Source organism: Parasteatoda tepidariorum, chromosome 7 (assembly GCF_043381705.1).
Source record: "Parasteatoda tepidariorum isolate YZ-2023 chromosome 7, CAS_Ptep_4.0, whole genome shotgun sequence".
NCBI classification, from domain to species: Eukaryota; Metazoa; Arthropoda; class Arachnida; order Araneae; family Theridiidae; genus Parasteatoda; species Parasteatoda tepidariorum.
The window spans coordinates 46,944,928-46,967,561 of NC_092210.1; the positions used below are offsets into that span (position 1 = coordinate 46,944,928).

General features: G+C 31.1%; 1 protein-coding gene across 2 annotated transcripts in view; it reads left to right on the forward strand.

The window, feature by feature from the left end:
• The window catches only part of LOC107451578 (dual serine/threonine and tyrosine protein kinase), a 69,162-nt gene extending 52,349 nt beyond the window's left edge, over positions 1-16,813 (forward strand). For both annotated transcript variants that reach the window (XM_016067725.4, XM_016067724.3), the window contains exons 6-16: positions 354-652; positions 2,233-2,388; positions 3,512-3,621; positions 4,507-4,569; positions 6,185-6,415; positions 7,046-7,121; positions 8,398-8,554; positions 11,718-11,874; positions 13,135-13,218; positions 13,315-13,564; positions 14,911-16,813. In XM_016067725.4, the coding sequence (XP_015923211.1) occupies positions 354-652; positions 2,233-2,388; positions 3,512-3,621; positions 4,507-4,569; positions 6,185-6,415; positions 7,046-7,121; positions 8,398-8,554; positions 11,718-11,874; positions 13,135-13,218; positions 13,315-13,564; positions 14,911-15,179 (1,852 nt within the window). In that variant the 3' untranslated portion in view covers positions 15,180-16,813. The remainder of the gene's footprint in view (positions 1-353; positions 653-2,232; positions 2,389-3,511; positions 3,622-4,506; positions 4,570-6,184; positions 6,416-7,045; positions 7,122-8,397; positions 8,555-11,717; positions 11,875-13,134; positions 13,219-13,314; positions 13,565-14,910) is intronic.
• The last annotated feature ends 5,821 nt before the right edge of the window (positions 16,814-22,634 follow it).

Consider the following 22,634-nt stretch of genomic DNA (forward strand, 5'->3'; position numbering starts at 1 on the left):
AAAAATTATTTTAAAAAATCGTAAAATTAAAAGATTATGAGTCGTTTTAAAGAAGAAAAAAAATTAAAATTTAGCAAGTTATTTGAGTGAAGTGAGATACTTTGTTTGAATGAGGTGAGATGCTTTGCTTGAATGAGGTGAGATGCTTTGCTTGAATGAGGTGAGATGCTTTGCTTGAATGAAGTGAGATGCTTTGCTTGAATGAAGTGAGATGCTTTGCTTGAATGAAGTGAGATGATTTGTGTGAGATACTTTGTTTGATGATTATTTGAATGGCATGTTATGTGCTTAGAATAATCAGAAATTTTAAAAGAATTATTGCAATATATTAAATTTAAATCTTTCTGTTTCAGTATTCTTATGTTTGTGAGTCACGTTCTGCAATCCAGACTTTTACTTGCTGCCACGCTGCTGCAAGACACGCACGCGCGCAGTCTTCAGAATTTCATCTTAGCTGCTTTTGATCTGTCTCGTGACTTGATGATCACTCCAAAGAGAATCCTGTATGCCAGACAGAGAGAAGAAGCCCTGTATAGGTCGCTTCTCAACTTATCGCACAACAAACAAAACGAAATCAAAAATATGATAACAACGACTATTTTTGAAATACGAGACGAAGTGTATTCGAAAGCAGAAAATTTTGCTTTCCGAGGTAAGTTTGAAGTTCAATGTTACCACGTGCGTTTGTTTTTATCTTAAAATGCGTGCTAATATATTTTTTTAATCCTAAGTTTTTCTTTATCTTTAGTAAATTGCTTAAGAAAATGTATGCCTTTTTAAATAAATTATGATAATCTATAAATAACTTGAAGCATTTTGAATTCATTTGAGCTGAAAATAATGGTGCAATTATTTTTATAAGTAATCTGTGACGAAAGGTTTCACCTATCTCACTTTAATTATTTCAACATTAATGAACAAAGGCCTAGAAGGAATAGTTAAGGATAATTGATCAATCATTTATCAGGAATCCTGAGTTAAAATTCTATTTAAAACAACCATCTTTGACACGTTTGCTGCCAGCCGAGTACAAGTAGTTATCCATCCTAACTGAAGAGGGGTAACCGATAAAGTTAAATATTCTTTATTTTAGAAACCAGTTTAGTTTTTAAAATTCATAATAAGTTTATTGTAATAAATAATGTGTTATTGTCCGGAGAAAATATCATATTTTCTGCAAAAAAAGTAGGATAATATGTATCTTGCTACCACTTGATCTGTTTTATTGAATCAAACTGATACGAAGAAATTCGTCTCGCACTGCCTTGGGATCAGCAGCAAAAGTGCAAAAAGTATTTTAAAAAGTAACGAAAAGAGACCGTGCTAGTCTTTTAACTTTTGTATGTATTGAAATAAATCAACTCCTTTATGTTCGGTTTACCTTCTATAACACATAATGAGTATCTAAAAAGTATGGAAACAGTCAAAAAGTACGCATCGAATAAAATATTTAAAGACACATCGGTAAAATGGTTTCAAAAAATTTATTCATTTTTGTTTTTTATTCGAGGGAAACTTAAAATCTTAAATAAGAACCCTTTTTTCATTGAGCACTTAAATTCTCCTGTTTTGACCTACAGTTTTTTTATTGCATTTTAATTCATAGATGGCGCTGTATTCGTTAATTAAAAAATTGGGTATAAATCGCTCGAAATGCGAAACATCTTGAGAAATAAATGTTCGTTAAAAAGTAACAATAGACATGTTTTATTTTTGAAAAGCCTATTTAGTGACAACTAACTCCTCGCTCCTCCCTCTTAAGAGGTGACTCTTAGAGAGTGGGTTCGAGTTTAGGAATGGGGGACAGAGTTCGATGCCATTAGAAAGGTTTTTTCAAAATATTAAATTTTGTTAAATCTTTTTTTTTCCAGTCTGGTTTATATTTTCGTGCATCTGTGTTAAACTAAGTGTATTCTCATTTTAATTTCTGGGCCCTATCTATGCACTAAAATACAAATACCAATTCGGGGTACTTTTTTTTCAGGAGAGTCCAAGTCTGCAATAATGATGGTATTCTTATTTAAAATTTTGAAGTTTGTTTCACTTTCTTGGGGAGGGGTGGAATGAGTATCATATAATGAACCTTTTTTAGACTCCACGAGTGTATTTTTTAGATTTTTGATCCAACGCGTATTTTTGACAGTTTTCATACTTTTCAGACATTTTAAAATTTAATGAACAGTTTAGATAATGTTTAAACAGCTATACTAATAAATTTTTTAATATTTTAAGGTGTGAAATCAGATGAATTTTTCACTGAAACACTCACGGCGAGAACTGTGCATTTGTGTACTTCTGAGATCAGAGACATGGTGATCGATCACGTTAACAAAGCAGTCTCTGCGAAGCTGGCCTCCTCAATTGAATGGCTGCAAGAAAAATTCACAGGTTTATAACATTCAATACTCTTTTATAATTAATTTTTAAACCATCACTACTCTATGTAAGTTGATACTAATCCAGTACAGCATTTCGTAATGTTACCCATATACTGCTCTACGCTTTGTTACATTGGATATATTAGGGGGACCGGAAAGTAACGTCGTTTCGGCGCCTTAAATTTTCGTTAGTCTTAAATTCATTTTTTTTAATCCATTTTGGTTAATTTTCGATCCGGCATTGACGAGATTGTTAACGAAGGTGAATACATTATTGATTAAAAATAAAATCTTGATAAATTTCAAATGCACCGAAACGATATTACTTTCCTGTCACCCTGCCTGTAGTTGCTGCGATAATTTCCACGTTTTGAACTACTATCGGTCTAAACAGAGAACTCCACCCGCGACTGAGTCTGGGATTGCCTACTGCTATGAAAACAAAATGAGGCACATAAAAAAAGGGGGATTTAGTTACTTTTCCTTTCGATCCAAGTCAAACCTTGCCATAATTGTAAATCCTACTTATATACTACACTAGTTCTACCTCATAACAGTAGTTAGCGGACAGTTCTGTAGATATCTGGCAAGGAAAGTTCTTTAGTTAAACAGAGAATACTTTGAGGTAGACTAACTTCATATTTTCATTGGTTTCTGTGTCACCAATAAAATTTTGGGGAGGGGGTAGTTTCCTTCCGGAGAAAAGGATTCGAAAACCCTGAGGTACCTAAATGCCCTTTCCCCTTTTCACTTGACTTAGCTTCAAGCACAGTGTGATTTTATTTCTTAGAGTACACATTTTAAGGTCAAGCTCCTTTCTTTTTTCTGTTTTACATAAAACATAGTTCATAACACCATGCTATTTCGCTATTTTTAGTCAAAATAATTTAAGTTTGATGCAGTACAACCATACCATCAAGAACAGCGAAATCAGTGTGTTTCGACGATTAAATCAAAATCAGTTTAAGCAATTGGGAGTAAATCATTTTAAGTATTGAGAGAATTGTGACTATTTTATAGAATTTAATCTTGCATTTGTTTTCTGAGGTTATTGAATAATACCCCAGCGGTGCTCATTTAGTTTTAAAATGTTAATTTTAGGCTAAATATTAATTTAAGGGATTTATTAACAGGGACTCTTGAACGTTGTCTTCTGAGTTTGGAACAATCTAACAAAGACATTGATGAAGAAAACAAACATGCCAGTGCTGCGTTGAGGCACATTCTTACTGCTGCTTACCAGGTAAGCAATCCTTTAAGATATTTTTCCATCCAGTTAACTTCTTACTTTTGAATTGCCCTCTGTAATCACTTCACATCTGCAGAGCGTGGATCTATTTAAACGCATAAAAATCGGAGAGAAATGCAAAATCTCTCTATTGAAGGTATAATTCTTGTGTAACTTTGAGCTTTATATACTATATAATTTATTATATGGGTATTTAATATATATTTTTTAAATATTCAGTATTCAACTCAAGCTTTTTTTTATATAAAAAATTAAACTATTGTGAAGATTAGAAAAATTATGTGTGTTTAGTCTCTTATGATTTTTATATGCGCAATATGCTAATAATTTAGATTTTGTATGCTTGACTTACATTAGAGTTTCATTTGGCAGTGGAAAAATTAATGATTTTAATCTTTTTCATAGTTAAACAGAAACTATTTTTCTGGAAGGAAAACTGAAAAATTGTTCCGCAATTACAAAGAAAAACGTTATTTGTTACCATTCTTGTGGTAAAAAGGAAATCATAAAAGTTAAACAAACCAGGGATATTAATAACTCTTTGTAAATTTTCTTGATTGGCACTCTTGTGACAGCCATTTACATAGCAATTATCTCGGTAATATTTCTCACTAACTGAAATATAACAGTTGCAAAGCCATTTGGTTCATACGTTAGTTAGTAGCATTTGAATAACACGTTTAGAAAGTAGATATTCATTTTGTGTTCAAAATACTTACTATACTTGTATTCAAAATACTTACTTCTTTACCTAAGTATAGAACTTTAGTAAAACAATGACGTACTAACCAATTATAAAAATGGTAATTTTATAATACTAACCTTTACTACTATTATGTAAGAACGTTATCAGTTAAATGATAAAATTTTACATTATAGGTTGAAGTATCATTCAAGAATAGTGCATCCATTTTCTGGTTCTTCATGCAAAAAATGCAACAGGTAAGATATTCCACGAAATTCCAATTTTAAAATTCTCTAAAAACATTGAAGTCAAAATATTTAATTTTTAATTTTGAAACTAAGCAAGGTTAAGTGATCATAATTTAAGTTCTACAGCCAAATAATAATAGTTGATTATTTAGGGAACTCTTAAATTAACTTTGATCGGTAATATTTATTATTTTTACTACATTTTTAATAATTCGCTTTCATGAGTGAAAAAGTGGAATCATACAGTTAAAATTTTAAATAATTTTTAACTATCTACAACATTTAAATCTTTACACCTGCTCTGAGCTTGTGATTGATGGCGATTCAAATTTATAATTTTTACTGACCACTAAATGCAGATTTCATCAGGATATAACCGAAGAAAATGCATCGACAATTAAAATTCCGAGCACCTTCCGAATTATTGGAGTTGCTTAACTTTAGCTAGAGCCGTGAGCTAGACGTAATAATTAAGTAATCTACTTCTAATCGTTTTTATCGATATATTAGCATAAAATAAAATTTGTCCTTAATGATAAATTTCACTATTTTCTGACTAACTCGAATGTTCATATTTTAACTAGAGATTTGTGCTGAATGACACTACAATTTTAAATACTTTACTGACTACCACAAGTAGATTTTACCTTCCTTTTATCAAATAATAGTTCGTATCTACAATAGAAATTTAGAGGTAAACAAACAGACAAAAAATATAAAAGAAAATAACAAAATAAACAAATGTAGGGTGGATCACTTTGTTAATGTTAAATTTTCCATGACTACAACAAATTCTTTTTTGAAAGGGTTGTAATTTTTTTTTTTTTTTTTTTTTTTTTTTTTTNAGGGTTGTAAATTTTTTTTTTTTTTTTGCTTTTTTTGTTCTAAGTTTGACAAAATTAAATTTTTCCTTTTTCGTTTACTTTGAAACAGCAGATTTTACATTTTATTTCCCTATTAATAAGGAAATATGACGCAGCTTTCATATCTATCTGATAGTAAAATTGTATATACTTTATGCGCATGAGAAAACCATTGTTTAAGTTGTACTGCTGGCATTTTATAATAAAGGATTATTATCCCATTGGGTTACTACTGCTCAAATTTTGCAAACTAAACTAATTAAATAGTTAAAAAAAAGATTTAAATCCTATTTGTCTGATTCACTACGACCACTTACTAAACAGTATTAACATTATTTACATGAAATAATGCAATATTTTCTGTACCAATTGAAAAACATATTTAGGAATAATTTACTCTTTTGCTTCTGGTTTGCTCACCTTTCTTCAAATATCTTCTCTAGGTAGATAAAGGTTGCAATCCAGAAGTACCACAGAAACTTTTTTTTTCAGTTTTGTTTGATTTTTATTTTATTTTTGGGTCAAACTTTGTTTAAAGCTTTCCTACATAAGTACATACTAACATTTGAATCTGAGCACAATATACATTTTTAGATTTCTTTCATTAAAATTGATGTTTAAACAACTAGAAACATAAGTTCTCCCTTAAATTTTGTTAACATAGTTTTCAACGAGCAGCTATTTCCTTTTTACTTTTATGAGCGAAATGTTATAGTTAGACTTATACAACTGACTTCATTTTAACAATTTTTTTCTCCTAGCTGGCAGAAGTTCTTCCCTGGAAGTTGCCTGCAGCAATAGATTCACAGTGGAAACGGGAAATTGCCCTGAAGATGCTGTCTAGTCTGAACGAATGTCACCTAGCCAGATCCATTTGCTACCAACTGCAGCAGAAAGTGAAAGCATCTCATGAGCGATTTGTGGCCTCTCTGTCGCAGTTGGAGGAGAGACATCTGGACAGATTAGAACAACGAGAGCATGAACGCAGAAATGTAAGTTATACTAAAAGCTCCTGAATTTGCAACTTCCCAGAGAATATAGTTTATTGCTATTACTGGTATAATATTCCATTTACAAATCAAACGTAATTTGCAGGAAGTGTTAAATTGTAAACAAACAACGCATGGAAGTAAAATGTGAAAAGCTCATAGTCCTATTCATATTGCGTTGCGACCATCATACTTTCAAAAAATGCTATTTTTCATATAGTTATGAAATCTCCCATTTTTAACTATGTAAGAACAGAAGTTTGCCTTAATATTATTAAAACACTTATTGAAGAGTTTGAAATCGGAAATTATGCAGTAAGCCTTACATGAAGCATATACAGGGTTATTCATAATTCCCTCCGCCTGTAAACGCCATTTTTCTTTACTACAACTGGCTTCAGTGGTAGATGTTACTGCCATCTACCGGCAACTGCTTAAATTAAAACTTGAATACTTTCGGAATAATTTTATGTTCTTTTTTGCCATATACGTCTTCGTTTTTTTACTATAACGCTTCGAAAACCCGGAGGGAATTACGAATAACCCTGTATGAATCTGCTGCATGTATGATGAGAGTGCTAATGTTCTCTGAAATATATCTTGTTTATAAATAATTGAACTTTCTTTTCATAGGTCCGATGCTTGTATGCACCCCAAATTGCCAAACTATCTCTTGAAAGCTCTTCTCTGAAAGATATGATTCAATACGGTATGTGTTCATTTTGAAATAAGTACCTAATCTGTTTAAACCTAATCTAATGTGTATACGTAAATCTAATATGTCACACATTATAAAACGTTTTTACCTTAATGTATCTCAATATGTAACTCAAAGTATTTTTCAACTATTATTAAATAAAATGTGAAAAAATAATTTACGAATTATTTTTACAAAAAATTATCTTTTGATAAACGAATTTATAGCTGTACAAAGCAGTTGCTATTTGCATAAAAGTTTTCAAAACTTAGAGAAATACGTAAAAAAGGAAATTAATATGAAACTTTCGACTGCTCTCCTTATTCAACTTGGCACCATACTTTCCAAATTGTGACTATCCTCCATATTTTTCTGGTTAATAATTCTTTTTTGTCAAAAATTAAGATAAGAGGCATGTTTATTCAAAGAAGACTTACTTTCATGTTAATAATTTGAGTTAAACTCTTTTCGTTCATGGATTCAATCGAAGGTAAAAATTATTCAGAGTGACATAATTTTTTCCTGCTCATTGTTCATGCGACTGCAGGATGGTAAACCAAGCAGTCCTGCAATCTGTTCGACTGCCATCGTATATATTCAAAGCTCAATTTATTCGTTAATTTATTTATCCTCTTAATCTTAAATTTTAAACTAAGCTTTTTTAAAAAGTTTATTGCTTAAACTTTTTTTAATCTTTCCTAAAGGCACAAACACAGGACCATGACCGTAAAAAAGCATATTTAACTCTAATTTTAGATTTTACGACTTGAGTAGGACTTTCAGATTCACAAAAATAAGACCTTTCGCAAAATAACCGTAATGGCTGAGGGAATAGAGTTCGCCTTCCAATGAAGGGAATCTGGTTCGAGTCCCATCAACAGCTGATCAAAATGAATTAAGCACCCAACTCGCACCGACCACAGTTCTGACGTAAAATATGTCGTAGACAGATCATGGGTTCGAGTCCCCTTGACGTCAGGCTAACCGATGAATGTTTTTCTCACCATATAACGCAAGTGCGGGTTATTTTAATCAAGAAGTCCTTCACGAAGACAAATTTCTCCCCTTGATCCAGGAGTTCCCTTGTCTTCTGGATCGGGTGGATCAAAAGACAAGGCTACGGAGATGAGCATTAGATCTGCGGAGATCTGCTGTTCAACGACGGTAATATAATGAAATATGTACAGATTTCTGCTGCTTAAATTAAAATTTTTTGATTACATAGACAAATTGATGTAATTTAAATTTTTATTGAATATAGATATTTATTAGTTTAAATGTTTTCCAGGTATGCCTCCTTTGGGGCAAGAGTTGGGAAGAGGTCATTTTGGAATAGTTTATTCCTGCAAGTCTTGGGCTGGCCAAAGCGGTTTAGCTGTAAAAAGTGTAGCTTTACCAACTGAGAAACACTGGTACAGCTTAGCCATGGAATTCTTTTATCACAAGTAAGTTGATGCTATCTCATTTATGTTACATATGTGTAGAATTATGATGTTAGATATCTAAAATGATTTGCTTAATTTCTTTGTGAAATAAGTACTATTAAAAAAGAAAATGATGAAGTTTCTTGTTTTGCAAATTAATTTACGTCTGTTTTCTTATATTGATTTGCTAAGTGTGATATATTTATTCTAGACTATTTTGTGTTTGTACGATTGTGCTAATTAAAAGTAAGTTTAAGTTACATAGAAATGAAAACGTTATCTTTCTTTAAAAATACAATTGAAGATTCTATCTCATAATTACATGTTTCTTTTTAGGAGAGATATTTAATAACTTCATGGTTCTTAACTTTTAAAAATGTCGATGCATTTATGTACAAAAATTTTGTAGATTTCTAGGCTAAATGTCAGTTTGGCGGAAAACTTTTTTTACATAGCTTCAATAATGCGCTAAAGAAAATGGGCAGAGCATCATTTGAACAAAAAATTGGGTTTCATACGTAAATCTGAAAATACGTGTTTGAAAAAAAAACATTAATAGAAATGCGGGTTTAAAAAATAGACATAGTCATGTTCATTTTTTTAAACGGATGTTTTCAGCTATGGGAAGAAAAAAAATCAAAATATAATTCCATTCCATCTTTTAAAGGATAATTTAGTTGATAGTTTTTTAATTTATTTGATTTTATATTACTTGATTACTTTATGTATTTATTGATTCATTTGAAATTCAAGCTCTTATGAAAACTGAATTTTAAAAGAATTAACTAAAGATTAATGATTATTAGCTATATTTTTTTTTAAAAAAAGAGAGAATTTTCGTACTTTTGATTTGAATGATAAATTTCTATACAATAGGAAGAACTGTTCGAACATTTTTTAAGTTTAATTATTTTTTGTGTGAGTGATTGATAATGCTCAAATGGTTTTTTGAGAAAGACATACACTTAAAAATGATCCAGCGTTCATATGTTTTGCTTTTTTATTTTAACATATAAAATAACTTTTAAACTAAACGCAAAATTTTTAATTATATTTGAATCGGTTATTAAAATAATAAACAGATATGCATTCAGCTGTTCATTTAATTTCAGTAAAATTTGTAGACAACTTATTACAATAATAAGGTCGGAAGTATAGGGTTAAATAATTGTATATCTGTAAGTCAATATTTTTCCAAATTATACATTTCATCACGTTATTTTTGTTTAGTTATATCAGGGTGACAAAAGCTTGACAAAATTTAAAAGGTGGGGATAACTGTTTTATGAGGTTATCGTAAATTTTATAGGTTTTAATTTCTTGTCAATTTTAGTAATTCAGATGTAATGCAATTATTTTAATTTACGAATGTTTTCGGTCGATAGTAATTTGTTAAATATTTTGTTTCCTCTATCTTTTTGGCCAGTTTTTAACTTTATTTGAAAAGTGGCAATCCTGTATCATATTGTTTTAACTTTTTAATAGTCTTAAAATTTAGTTTAAAAATGAATATATTTTTCACGATTATTCAAGATTTATCATTTAATTATAATGTTTTTTATTTTTTAAATTGTAAAATACAACTAATGTACAGTCAGAAAATTTTTAATTACTTTCTTTTTTTTTTTCTCAACTATTTTAACGATTTTGTTCGAATAGTGGATATTGGTATTTAAAATTACGTACTTCCACTTATCACTAAAATTTTTTGTATTTTCATAATTCGTAATATTAAAGAAATTTATAAATGTGGGCAAAACAAATCTTTTAAGTCATCCATTTAGTTTTTTGGCATTGGAGTCTGCATCGGCTATTCAGCAATTTCAGATAGAGAATGAGAATCGTTTACTATAAAAATTAACCTTGATATACTCACTTTTAATAACTCTTATCTAAACTATCGAGACCAAATTATCGATTAGTTGTTACATGTCTATTCCATCTTACTGTCAAACTTTTTTCCATTCTATCGAAAGTTTATTCCAAGAAAGTAAACTTGTGCCCGATTTTGCAACTTAAATGCACACGAAATGAATGTAATTAAATTTAAACCAGATTTTTGCAAAAAAAAAATTATCTTATTTAAAAACATATTTAAGTCTTCCTTTAGAAAAAATTATTTTCTGATTTCTTATCAATAAAATCGTTAGTATGCGTAAAGAATAATTTAATTTTAAAATTGGATCAAACAGATTTTAATGAAGCGCTATCCCAATCGTGGTGAGCTGTTAGACCCTGTTAAGTTCGAAATTTGTTGAACGTTCATATGAATTTTTAGACAATATAACGATTTTGCTCTTTTTCAAGCTTTTGCTTCGATTGATCTCCTCTGTGCACGCAATTATTTCTGAAGTAATTAAACGAAAGAATAAAAGCTCTCCGAGTGGAAAACTGCATCAATTTTCGCTTATGTCAGGCACTCAGCCTTATTATCATAAATGATAAAATGAGCCTTATTTCATTCATAAATATAACGAAAATAGAACATGTTCGAATATTAGGTTTTTAATTGTGTTCCATTGTGATTTCCAAGGAATTACAAACAACAAGAAGTATAGTTTTTGTTCAAGTTCCTTAAAGCATGCTACTTTATATCAAGTCAGAAAATAAAATTCATTTCAAGCTCTTTAAATAAAATAATTATTCATCGCTTTAGTTACTTGACTGACAAATGCTGTATAAATTTATACATAATGAATTCCATAAAATAATTGCATGAATTGAATAAAATGACTACATAAATTCATTTCAACTTCTCAAAAATTTAGATGCGGCATAATGCTAAAATTGTAAATAATATTCTAAATGTTTGATGACATTCTACTAGTGTTTGTTCCGTATTCCATTGTATTCCATTCATTCTGTAACTCATATTGCATGGAATAAAACAGGTAAGCTATTAGACTCTCCACACTGTTTGGAGACTAAAGCTTGTTTTTTTGACTATAGGGTGTCTCAAAAGTCTTCACTGAAATCCGGGGAAGAGCTGCTTTTCCAACCCAATAGTAAGAAATACGTGAGTAAATCATTTCGCTATTAGTGTCCCTAAGCTAAATATTTATGAGGTATTATGAAACACCAACATACTGGTAAAAAGTACCTCATCTACCTCATCAGTGATCGACTTTGGGACACTGTATTTATCCTAATAGGATTCTAAATGGGATATTTTATTTTATTTTAGAAATACTCCAGAACATCCTAGGATTGTGCGATTGTGTGGAACTGTGATAGATTACAAGCACGATCGTCGTCCGACTGTTCTATTGATTATGGAACGATTAAGCAGAGATTTGTATTCAGCTCTTTGGAATGGCATTCCATGGCTCCAGCGATTGCAGGTAAATTAATCATGCTTTATACGAAAGATGGGTCTATCATTTGAAATTATATACTGGGTAGTTATAAAATTACTTTACCTGTGCAAAAGATCCGAAGTAGCAAGACTTTCAAGAGAACGGAATAAAAGTTTCTATAAAAAGCATTATAAGCTGTTATCTAGCTTTCAGGATTATAGTGACAAAAATTCTAAACTTTCAAAGCAACACTTACATTTTCCCTCGAAACGTATTCCTTACAGAAGAAACTTAAAAAAAGATAAGTACAACTTTTTTTCGCTTTATAAACAGTGGTTTTAATCAGAGAAGAAAAAAATATTTTATAAATGTTAAGCGTAGCAGCAGTTGAGCTATACAGTTTAGAATTGTTGAATTGAATTAGGGAGACAAAGCTCAGTTATTTGCGTAGCGCATCTTGCTATCTTCAACTCTGACTAGCGTCGCAACTATTCGTGCTCGAAATATCGTTCCAACTCTATTTGAAGTTTCTTATTACAGTCGTCACACTTTGAGGAGAAAAACTAGAGATTGTCAACTGAAAGTTTAGAAATTTTGTCACTGTAATCGTAATTGTGAAAAGTGTGTAATCTTATTTAAGTTTATAATACATTTTATGAAAAATTTTATTTTCGTTCTCTCAAATTGGGAATGCATATTTGTTGACAATTTGAGAATTGACATTGAAGCTACATATTTTAAAACTTCAAATATTTCTGTGTATTGAAATGACAAACTTAGTACAAAAGTAAAAATGTTTCTGCAAAAGTATTTTTAAGTTTCAAATTTAGAGACAAAGGGACTTACACAGGCCATCTTTCTTATCGTGGCTGACGCTAACACCATAAGAATAAATGTGACTTTCTATCCCATTCTAATATTATTAAATACTGGGACTTTATTTTATGCTACAACGTGAATTGTATGATAACTTTATTTATTTAAAAATATTTTTTAAATATGCAACAGCAAACTATAGTTTTATTGTTGGTGAAACGAACTAGAAAGTGTGCTATGAAAAAACAAACAGATTACTAGAATTTAGTCAGCTAAATCAAATGATTAAAAACTTCCAAAAAAAAATGGTCACGTGATGCACAGTACCTTTACGGGATTCATTTGTTCTGTGACGGTTAAATTTGTTCAGTTGACTGGAATTCTTAGACATTAAAAATCTAGTTTATTTTAGCGTTTGCATTCATCAACTGTGAGTATTCCTATTAGTCTTTAATCAATGATTTTTTTAAATTATAATTTGTATTTTAGGTTGCAATTGATGTAATACAAGGCATACGTTACCTACACAGTCAAGGCTTGGTGCATCGTGATATAAAATTGCATAACGTTCTGGTAAGTAGTATGTTTTCATTTATGATTTTTGTAGTGTTGCGCAATCTTACCATAAATTAACTAGGTTTTTAATTTTTTTCCTCGTTTCTATTACAGCTTGACAAGGACAATAGAGCGAAACTATCAGACTTGGGATTTTGTAAGGTGGAAGTAATGATGTCCGGCAGTGTTGTTGGTACACCCATTCACATGGCTCCAGAACTTTTGACCGGCCATTATGACAACAGCGTCGACATCTATGCTTTTGGAGTACTCTTTTGGTATCTGTGCTCTGGTCAACCTCGACTACCATACGTTTATGAGCAGTGCTCGCACAAGGAAGATCTTTTTTCTCTAATAAAGCGAGGTAAGTGCTTTTATGAAAAAGAAAGTTTGTTTTAGTACCACATAAGTACCAATCCCTGTTTTTTTTTTTTTTTTTTTTTNTTTTTTTTTTTTTTTTTTTTTTTTTTTTTTTTTTTTTTGGAAAGCAAGTTGCATTACGTAGAATCCAGATTAAATTATACAAAATTGCTAGGAAATATTAACTATATAAAGCAAATATAATTGTAAAAATGTTCTCTATTTGAATGAAGCTTGGAGGAAACATTGTACTGGTTTTACATAGTACGGATGGAAAGAAAACTTTCGGCATTTGGCGTTGTCGATGTCTTATATAAACAGTATTACTAGTGATTATATTTATAAGGTTCAGTTTCCAGTTTGTGTTAAAAATTTCCCAGATCAAACCCCCACGGTATTAACTATTTAGTATTCCCCAGCTGAGTACAGTGCAACTTTGAGGAGAGCTCCTCCAGACTAAATGTCTGGGGCTGTTTGCTGCTATGGTTACAAGCAAGAGCACATTTCTAATGGGGCTGGAATGAAGGTGTTGATTGGTTTACTCTCTCTAACCTATGCAAAGATCAAGATAAAACTTTTCACCACCCCACTCCTTTTCGAAGTGATTTTTTCTCGAAACCGTGGTATCCGCCACGACGCGAGACTGATGTCTGGGGGAGTTCTCCTGAAAGCCGCACTATATTTTTGCAACTATTTATGTTCACTGTCAGTTGTGATAAATGATTATAGTTACACTTCCATATCAGCAATTATGTTTGACTGCTTTATGTCAATGAGCATTGCTTTCTTAGCCCATAAAAATAGCAGCATCAGTTCTAAAGACAGCGACTGGAAACCTTACTTTTTATCCTTAAGAAGCTGATAAGTGTCTCAGTAACAGTTATCTAGAATTGTTGCAATCCTGCATTTTCATTTGACGAAAAAAAGTGCTAAAATAAATAATAGAAAATCAATTTAAATATAGAGGTAAATGTTCTGAAAAGCTAAACTGTTAATTTTTTTTTTTATTTATTTATCCCTACAAAACATTACATTTATATTTTTGTAAATTTTTTTAAACTTTTTGAAAAAATATTCTTTGCAAATTTAAATTAAAGTTATTACTCTATCTTTACACTTTCACTTAATGTGTCTTTATATCTGCATTTAGATTTAGTACCTAATTTAATTACGATTTAAATACTAAAATTATTTGAAAATTGAATATGAAACTGTACATCTTATACATTTTGATTTAACAGTGAATCGAATCTATACTTGATCTATTTAGACTATTTTGCAAGACTTATTTCTTTTTTCAGAATTATGGTTTTGTATAAATATTTTACTGAATTTCAATTTCTCACGTAGGTATGAGACCAGAAAGATTACCCTACTTCGATGAAGACTGTTGGGAGTTAATGAGCGATTGTTGGCATGGAGATCCTGCAAAGCGTCCTCTACCGGGAGATGTAGAACGCAGATTAGAAGAAATTCAAACGAAATTCTCTGTGCAGAAAAGAATTATTAAATCTGAACTTAGCTGCAACGAAATGACGATGTCACATGGTTCCGATTGTTGGTCAACGTACGGTACTTCTAGATCTTATACAGTTGTCAGCGAATCCTTTGTTGGATGATAGAACTGTTGATTTCGCCCAATCAGAATGTGGGCTTTATAATCTTACAGATTCGATCCGACTTCTGGCAGAAGTTGTTCTACAAGTTAAAATTATTGGCGCTATTTTGAGCAAAAGGCAGCGAATCGCTCAAGTAAAATAAAGTGTACTGAAGATTTCGAGGCAATTTTAGATGGGTTATTTAAATTTTCATTGGACAGGAAACAAAGGTTTTTCAGTATTATTTAAATTTAGAATTTTACATTTCCTTTATGAATTTGATCTTATTTAAATGACTTTATGCGTTTTAAGGCCAGAGTCTATCTAATGTTCACATTTCATGCATGGTTCTTTGTCTAACTTTCTTCTATTGCTTATTCTGTAGATTTTACACGATTTCTCTTAAAACAGTATTTCAGATTAATAAGGAGTAAATTGTTAAATTTTTATAGTGCAATTGTATTCTTTTAATGTTTTAATTGTTTTTCTGCAGTTGAATTTAGTTATAAAAAATTCCGATTTAGCTTAAAAACCCCTTTTACCCAGAACAAAAGTTATATATTTCAAGTAGAATACAAAACGTTTTCCAACTCGAAGTAAATTTCCAAAATATATGTATATATATACATATATTGGAATCATAATTTTTTAAGTAGATCTTAAAAACTATGAAAAAGTTTTGCAGCTCTAAAAAATATATAATTTTGTTATTTTTTAATAAAATGTGTAATTGCTATTTTTGCATCATCTATCAATATTCATTTTCAATAGAATTTATATAAGAATAAACTACAAATCGCACTTTAAAAATGAAAATATAATTTACTTAGTTTCAAACTAAAGTTTAGAAATGTACTCAGTAATTTTCAAGTAAGCCTTTCTAAATATGTGTTTAATCACGGATACATTGAATTATTTAAGTAATTTAAAATTGATATGCTGATCTTCTGATTTGACTAAATATGTGTATATTATTTCTAAAACGATGCAAATTATTTAAACAAAGACATGAGAAGCTTTGTTTAAATTTTCCACTTAGAAATTTCATTTCATTGATTTAGTTATTTTTGCATGCATTTTAGTTATTATTTTACTCTTTCATCATTTAAAAGCATTTTTAAATATACGTCGGTAAAAACTACATCCTTTAGACTTGCTTCTTAGAATTTTAAAAACAATCTTTACAACTATTTCTGAAACTAAATTATGTAGAATTATCAGTAGAAATAAGAAGTCTGAAGTGGGTTTAAAATAATAATACTCAAAAATTTCAATTGTTTCGAATACTATGTTTTTATTATTTATGTATGTTTGGTTATCACAGCGATTTCCCTTTGGAGAAAAAGGGCGAATCATTTTATTGAGAAGCTAAATAATTTTATATGTTATGAGTGCAGTTTTTATTTCATGAAACTATGTGTGCTAAGAAAAAAAAATTTATCTTTTTAAAATGTTACTTTTAATATTTGTAAAAAAGCATTATTGCATTTTTTTGCTACTTTAACTTTTTTATAAAAGTGTGAAAGTGTTTGTATATAAAAACTGTTTGATATTACTATTTGTATTGCGTGAATGTATTTCATTAAATTCATGTCAAAACACAAAACTGCTGGGCAGATTTAGTGTTCCATTTTTAATAAATACTTGCACTCTTATGTGTGTTTTCTTTTCTTTTTTCTCTTTTTAGAACCTAAAACGATTTAGGATTTTAATTGAAAGTTCTATACCCATTTCACTTAAACTATTTTTAGAGAATGAAAAGTTATTTTTTTTATTATTTCGATGGTTCAAAACAGCTATTAACCCCTCTCGTTGCTTAGTTATTTTTATCAAATTAGATTCTTAAATTGCGTATTCTTTATTAAAAACTTTAAATCTATACATTTAAAGTTAAAATATACAAAAATTTAAAGTAAAGTTTTTTATTTCAATATGGAATTAGATCATAAAAAAAGTAGTCACTAAATTGAAATTGTAGAATAATTATATAAAAGCAAAATTTTGTTAATCTTATTCAAATTATGATTTATTTTATGAAATACAAAGATAACATAATTTTTCTAATGAAAATATGCAAAATATTTTGCAAAGCATTCATTAGAAATGAAGTTTAGTATGATAAACTTCAAAACATGGCTTGAGGCGAAGTCCTACCTCACAATTCTTGCACCAAATTAATTTCTCTGCAAAAAAAATTTTAAAGCTACAAAACAACACACTTTAAAAAGAACGGCAAAATACTGTTATCTATTTCCTAGAAATATGAACAATAACGCAATCTGTTAACTTAAATCTGAATAGACAAACATCGCAAAAAAAAAAAAAAAAAAAAAAAAAAAAAAAAAAAAAAAAAAAAAACTGAAAGCATGAATAGGAAAAGAACGGATTGCACAGTTAAATAGATTGAAATCCCAGATGGAATCGCGGGTTGCAACTTTTACGTTGCAAGTAGAAATCGTGGGATCCGCAACGAGATAGTCAAAACTGTGAAAGAATATTCGAAATAGCATTTCGGGAAAAAATTTGATTTCTCGGATCATGAAATAAATTTAGCTCTATTTATATATTTTATTTGAGTTGGTAGGTCTTTAAAAATTCGTAAATCTGAGTGAGTGATGGTAATAAGCCTCTTTGAATGTTTTCGAAGTGTATGGAAGGTATATGACTGGGACAGTATTTGTCTATGATAACAACCTTAAAAACCTCTCCTCTTGCGGTATATTTACACCCAAGGAATGCAAACGATGAAACATGAACAGTCTAAATGATAGTGGAATAAGGGGACAGTAGATTTCCTTGAAAACTTGAAATAAATTAAAGATTTAAACAAGGAATAATCTGCATTTCCTAATACATTCAAAAGAATTTTCTAATGAATGAATAATTTTATGGAGAGAAAAAATACATATTCATTTAAGATAAGCCTGCATTTCTAGAGTTAGTGCATAAGAATTGTTTAGCTACTTAAAAGTATACAAATTGGAATATGCATTAAAAGTAATAATTTTCTAGGGAGAAAATTTTTTAAATGCTGAAAGGTTCCGCAAACTGCTTGCACCACTGACCAACCCTCGTAATTGCTCTTTATAAATAGTTTTTCCCCTATGAAGCACCATATTTTATACAAAAACAAGGCATATTTTGTAAACGAAATCTACAATTATTGCGGTTTTATGAAAGAACACTTTGTCTTTATGTAAATCATACCGGAACGAACGATTAACTGGATATGAAAAATAATCTTAGGTAGCAAATCGTTTAACCTAAGGAATACAAAGTGTGCTACTCCATAAGAAATAACTAGAGGCTCTTTCAACTTTGTAGTAGTATTCCTGCTGCATGCAGAGCAGCCCGCATTGTACTTCTTACGGCAAATTCAGTTAACAATTTTTTAGCTAAATTATCGATCGTTTATTTTTATTTATTTCATGGTACTTTTAGTACATTTTTCTACACACCGACGTAGTTTTAAATTTCTTAATCTAATAGTTTTTGCGCAGCTAAATTAAATTTAAAGTTAAACGCCCTTTTCTACAAAATAGTATATTTAATGTGTTAATTCGAGTCTAGCTATAATCTGACCCTAAATTTTCTTATGGGAGTTTAAGTTTAAACTTAAATTTCTGAAGGAAAATTTTTAAATTCCAATTAATAAAATCACATTTCTAAAAAAAATCTACCATTTTCAGTTCAAGTTACAACTCAAATACAAAGTGTAAAACTTTTGAAGAGCTTAATGGAAGAACTGGCGAAGTGACACTTTAGTGAATTTGAGTAAATGAGAGCTAAAGTTAAGACGCTCTACCTTTTTGTTTTTCTGTTCAATATTTTTTTATTCGTGTGATTGTCACGAATTTCCGCCATTGAAGACCAATCCACTCAGCGAATATGCAGCTTTTTTATTTTCCACTTCTTAACCACTTAGCTCTTCATTAGGATATAGGTTGTGCTCATTTTTGTTTTTCCACATTTGGCCTTATATCGGATATTTTATGGCCAGGTGTGGTTCAATTTGCCTTGTTAAATATTTTTTTATTGTAAAAAAAAACATTTGTGTCTTCAATTGTTTCAATCAGTGTAGAAAATTTTACAAATTAATATACAGAAGATTTTTGGCGATTACTTAAACGAAATTTCAGTAAATAATTTCCTCTCATTTAAAGCCATTAACTTCTCATCTTAAATAGTAATAAAAAGCAACCAACTCTTTATTATAATTATGTTAAGCAAATTAAATACGACGGAATTGTCCTTAACAAGTGGTAAAAAGTGTTTACTGAAGTTCCCAACTCGCGAGTGTTGTAATACTTTTATATTACAAACATTGAGAGTTTAAAAACTATCACAAAATCCACAGGAATAATTGTCGAAAGAACGATCGCAAGAGTATTAAAATTCACGTGTCGTAATAATACTGTCTTAAAAAAATTGGATTTTGAAAGCAATAAGGTAATATGTAATGATTACTGGAAAAATAATCGGCAAAACCACGTGATTTCGGGATGAAATCGTAACCGTATGTCGCTTCGGCGTGTGGCCTACCTAAGAGTATAGGACAATTCACACTCGGTGCTATTTTTTCACAGACACATAAGGAAGAAAAACTCGCCATTTTTTTTTTTTTTTTTTTTTTTTAAATGGTNCCCCCCCTTTTTTTTTTTTTTTTTTTTTTTTCGAATGGATCGACTTTTTTCTCTAGGGGGAAAAATCGCATCCATCGAGAATAGCTCTCAGGAAATACCTTATTTTCTAAAAAGAATTTAAGCTTAGAAACTTGAAACTATTGGAGTTCGAAATGGGCTACAGGTGGCGTAGAGCAGAACTCTCTTTCTATGGCAACGCTTCACATGCTTTCCCCATTAGCGTGTGGAGAGTCATAGGAGAAGGAAGTACATTAATTTATTTCTTGATTTTTAAATAGATTGAAAATTTTCAAGCTGGGAAATTATTTGGAGCTGAAAACTATATTGAACATAGTTCTAAAAGAAAGTAAATTTAAAAAAATATTTTTGACAGTTAAATACGAAAGATAAGCTTACCGGACAAAAAATTAGGCCCCCTATTGTGCAATCACCGATGAATCGTTAGGCTTCCTTAGATGACACAGTAGTCAAATGACGTGCTCTACTGCGCACCCACTGCCTCAACGCGATCAAAGGCAAATAGCCATCAGTGGGATGTTTTTGTTTTAAGCAGAAATTGTGGGTAAATATGGGTAAGGGTAAGGATGTGACAGAGTGGCAAAAAGGGTCAATTGTGTGTGTTGCTAGATTTGTTGGTGTTTTGATACAAACTGTTTAACGAGTCAGCAAACAGTGGTGTAATAAACGTTGTCACGAAAGAAGACATCAGAATTGATCCTGCATGATAGGGAGCGAAGACGTGTTTCACGACTTGTCAATCAAAATCGCTTCCAAACCCGACATAATTTGCTTCAGTTACTGAATGAAGGCCCATCCCAACCTGTTAGGGAAAAAATATGAGACGGGAGCTGCATGCAAGGAACATTTGGAGTCGAACACCTCGTAAGAGGCCATTGCTCACACAATCGAATGAAGCAGCACGACTTCAGTGGGCTAGAAGTCACCGAAAGTGGACAGTTGCTGATCTGCTGAATGTTTTTTTTTCGAATGGTAGACACTGAACTTTATTCGTTTCGCCTTGGAAGATGCCAGAGTTGTTACTCATTTCGCGTTACTCAGTGGGCACCTGTGAACCAAAGTCACGTAGGCGAGTAGCATTGCCCACGTCACACTGCCACAAACCCTTTCATATGGTGGACCACATTCACTCATCACACACAACAGAGGACAACACAAGTGAGAGCCCATAGCGGGATTCGAACCCGCAGCCATTGGCTTCGCAGTCAGGCGCGTGAACCACTCGGCGACCTGACCGGTGATTTGCGGAATGTAATAAGGTCTGGCTTATCACGTTTTTGCCTTTATTCAAATGACGCACGTCGTCGAGTGCACGGAAGACCAGATGAAGCATTTCATCCTGACTGTGTGCAAGGTTAGGTTCAGGACGGAGGTGGGTCTGTCATGTTTTGGGGGTGCTTTTCGTATTATGGATTGAGCCCCTCACTGAGGTGGTCACTAAAATGAACCAACATGTTTATTTAAACACTCTGAATGATCAGGTGTTGCCTTTCAGTGAACATCTTCATGAAGAGTGTGCTGACGATACCACTATTTTTCAAGATGACAATAGCAAATATCATCGGACTGGAAGAACACGTGACTGGTTTTGTGAACACTCAAACACTCATTTACATCTCAATTGGCCTACATAATCACCTGATTTGAAACAAATTGCAAATTTGTGGGAGATGTTGGAACAACGGGTAAGACGTCGAAATCAGCATCCTTGCAATTTGGTGGATTTGTGCGATCAAATCTTCAGAGAGTGGTCTTAACTAGTTTTGACATACCTGCAGAACCTTGTGAACTCACTTCCTAGTTGAATCCAGATGGTTATAAATTCCATAGGTGATGATACACGTTATAAATGATATTTTTCATGATTTCTCTAAGGGTGACTAATTTTTTGTCCGGTATGTGTATTAAGAAAGGGGAAAATATCGTAGCACATTCTTATACAGCTGAGATGAGGAGAAGAGGAAGTGTCAGGACATGAAACCGGTTTCTCCCCAGATGGCTATTCGAGCGTTGTGATAGCGAATATGAAATTCCAAACTTCATTAAACATTCAAGATAGCGATCGCAACCCTGGAATAAGCCCTCTGGGTATACGATTGGCTCCATATGTTTTCCTCTCCCCCTTCTCTCTCCTCCTTTTCTTAGTTGTATAGAAAGGTATTATGATATTTTACCCTATCTAAAAAAAATTTATTTAATTCTCAAAAATAATTTTTTAAATTTTCATGAAGCTTTTTTAGAACTTATATTTAGCATAATTTTCAGTTCCATATAGCTTCTCAACTTAAAGTTTTTTAATCTGTTTAAAAGCCAAGACAGAAACTTACGCTAAGGAAACTTCGTTATTCTTTTTCGAAACACTCGAATACGCCTTCTGGTAAGAAGATCAGTTTCTTATGTAGAGCTTTCTGCCTTCCCTCTGCTCCTCTGCTCAGATTAATGGGATTGTATTACTTTATTTCCCCCTTCCATAATATTTCTCGCATTTATATTATGAAAAATATATTTTTAAATTTCCTTCATGCTAAAGTTTAGCACTGAATTTAATGCAGTTTCAATTTCCATATAGTCCATATAGTCATCCATATAGTTATTTCATCCTATAGCTTAAAATTTTTTAATCGTTTTGAAATTTAAGACCAAAACTAATATACCTCCTCTCCTATTAAAAAAAAGGAAATGTCTATCCAATGGTGAAAGAAAGCCTAGTAATGCCATAGCTAAAGGGTTTTGCGATCCATTTCGATCGGTTTTTAGTGGTCAGTTAAGGCAAATTTTCATTTCCAAGTAAAGTTTCAGTAAAAGTTTAAGTATC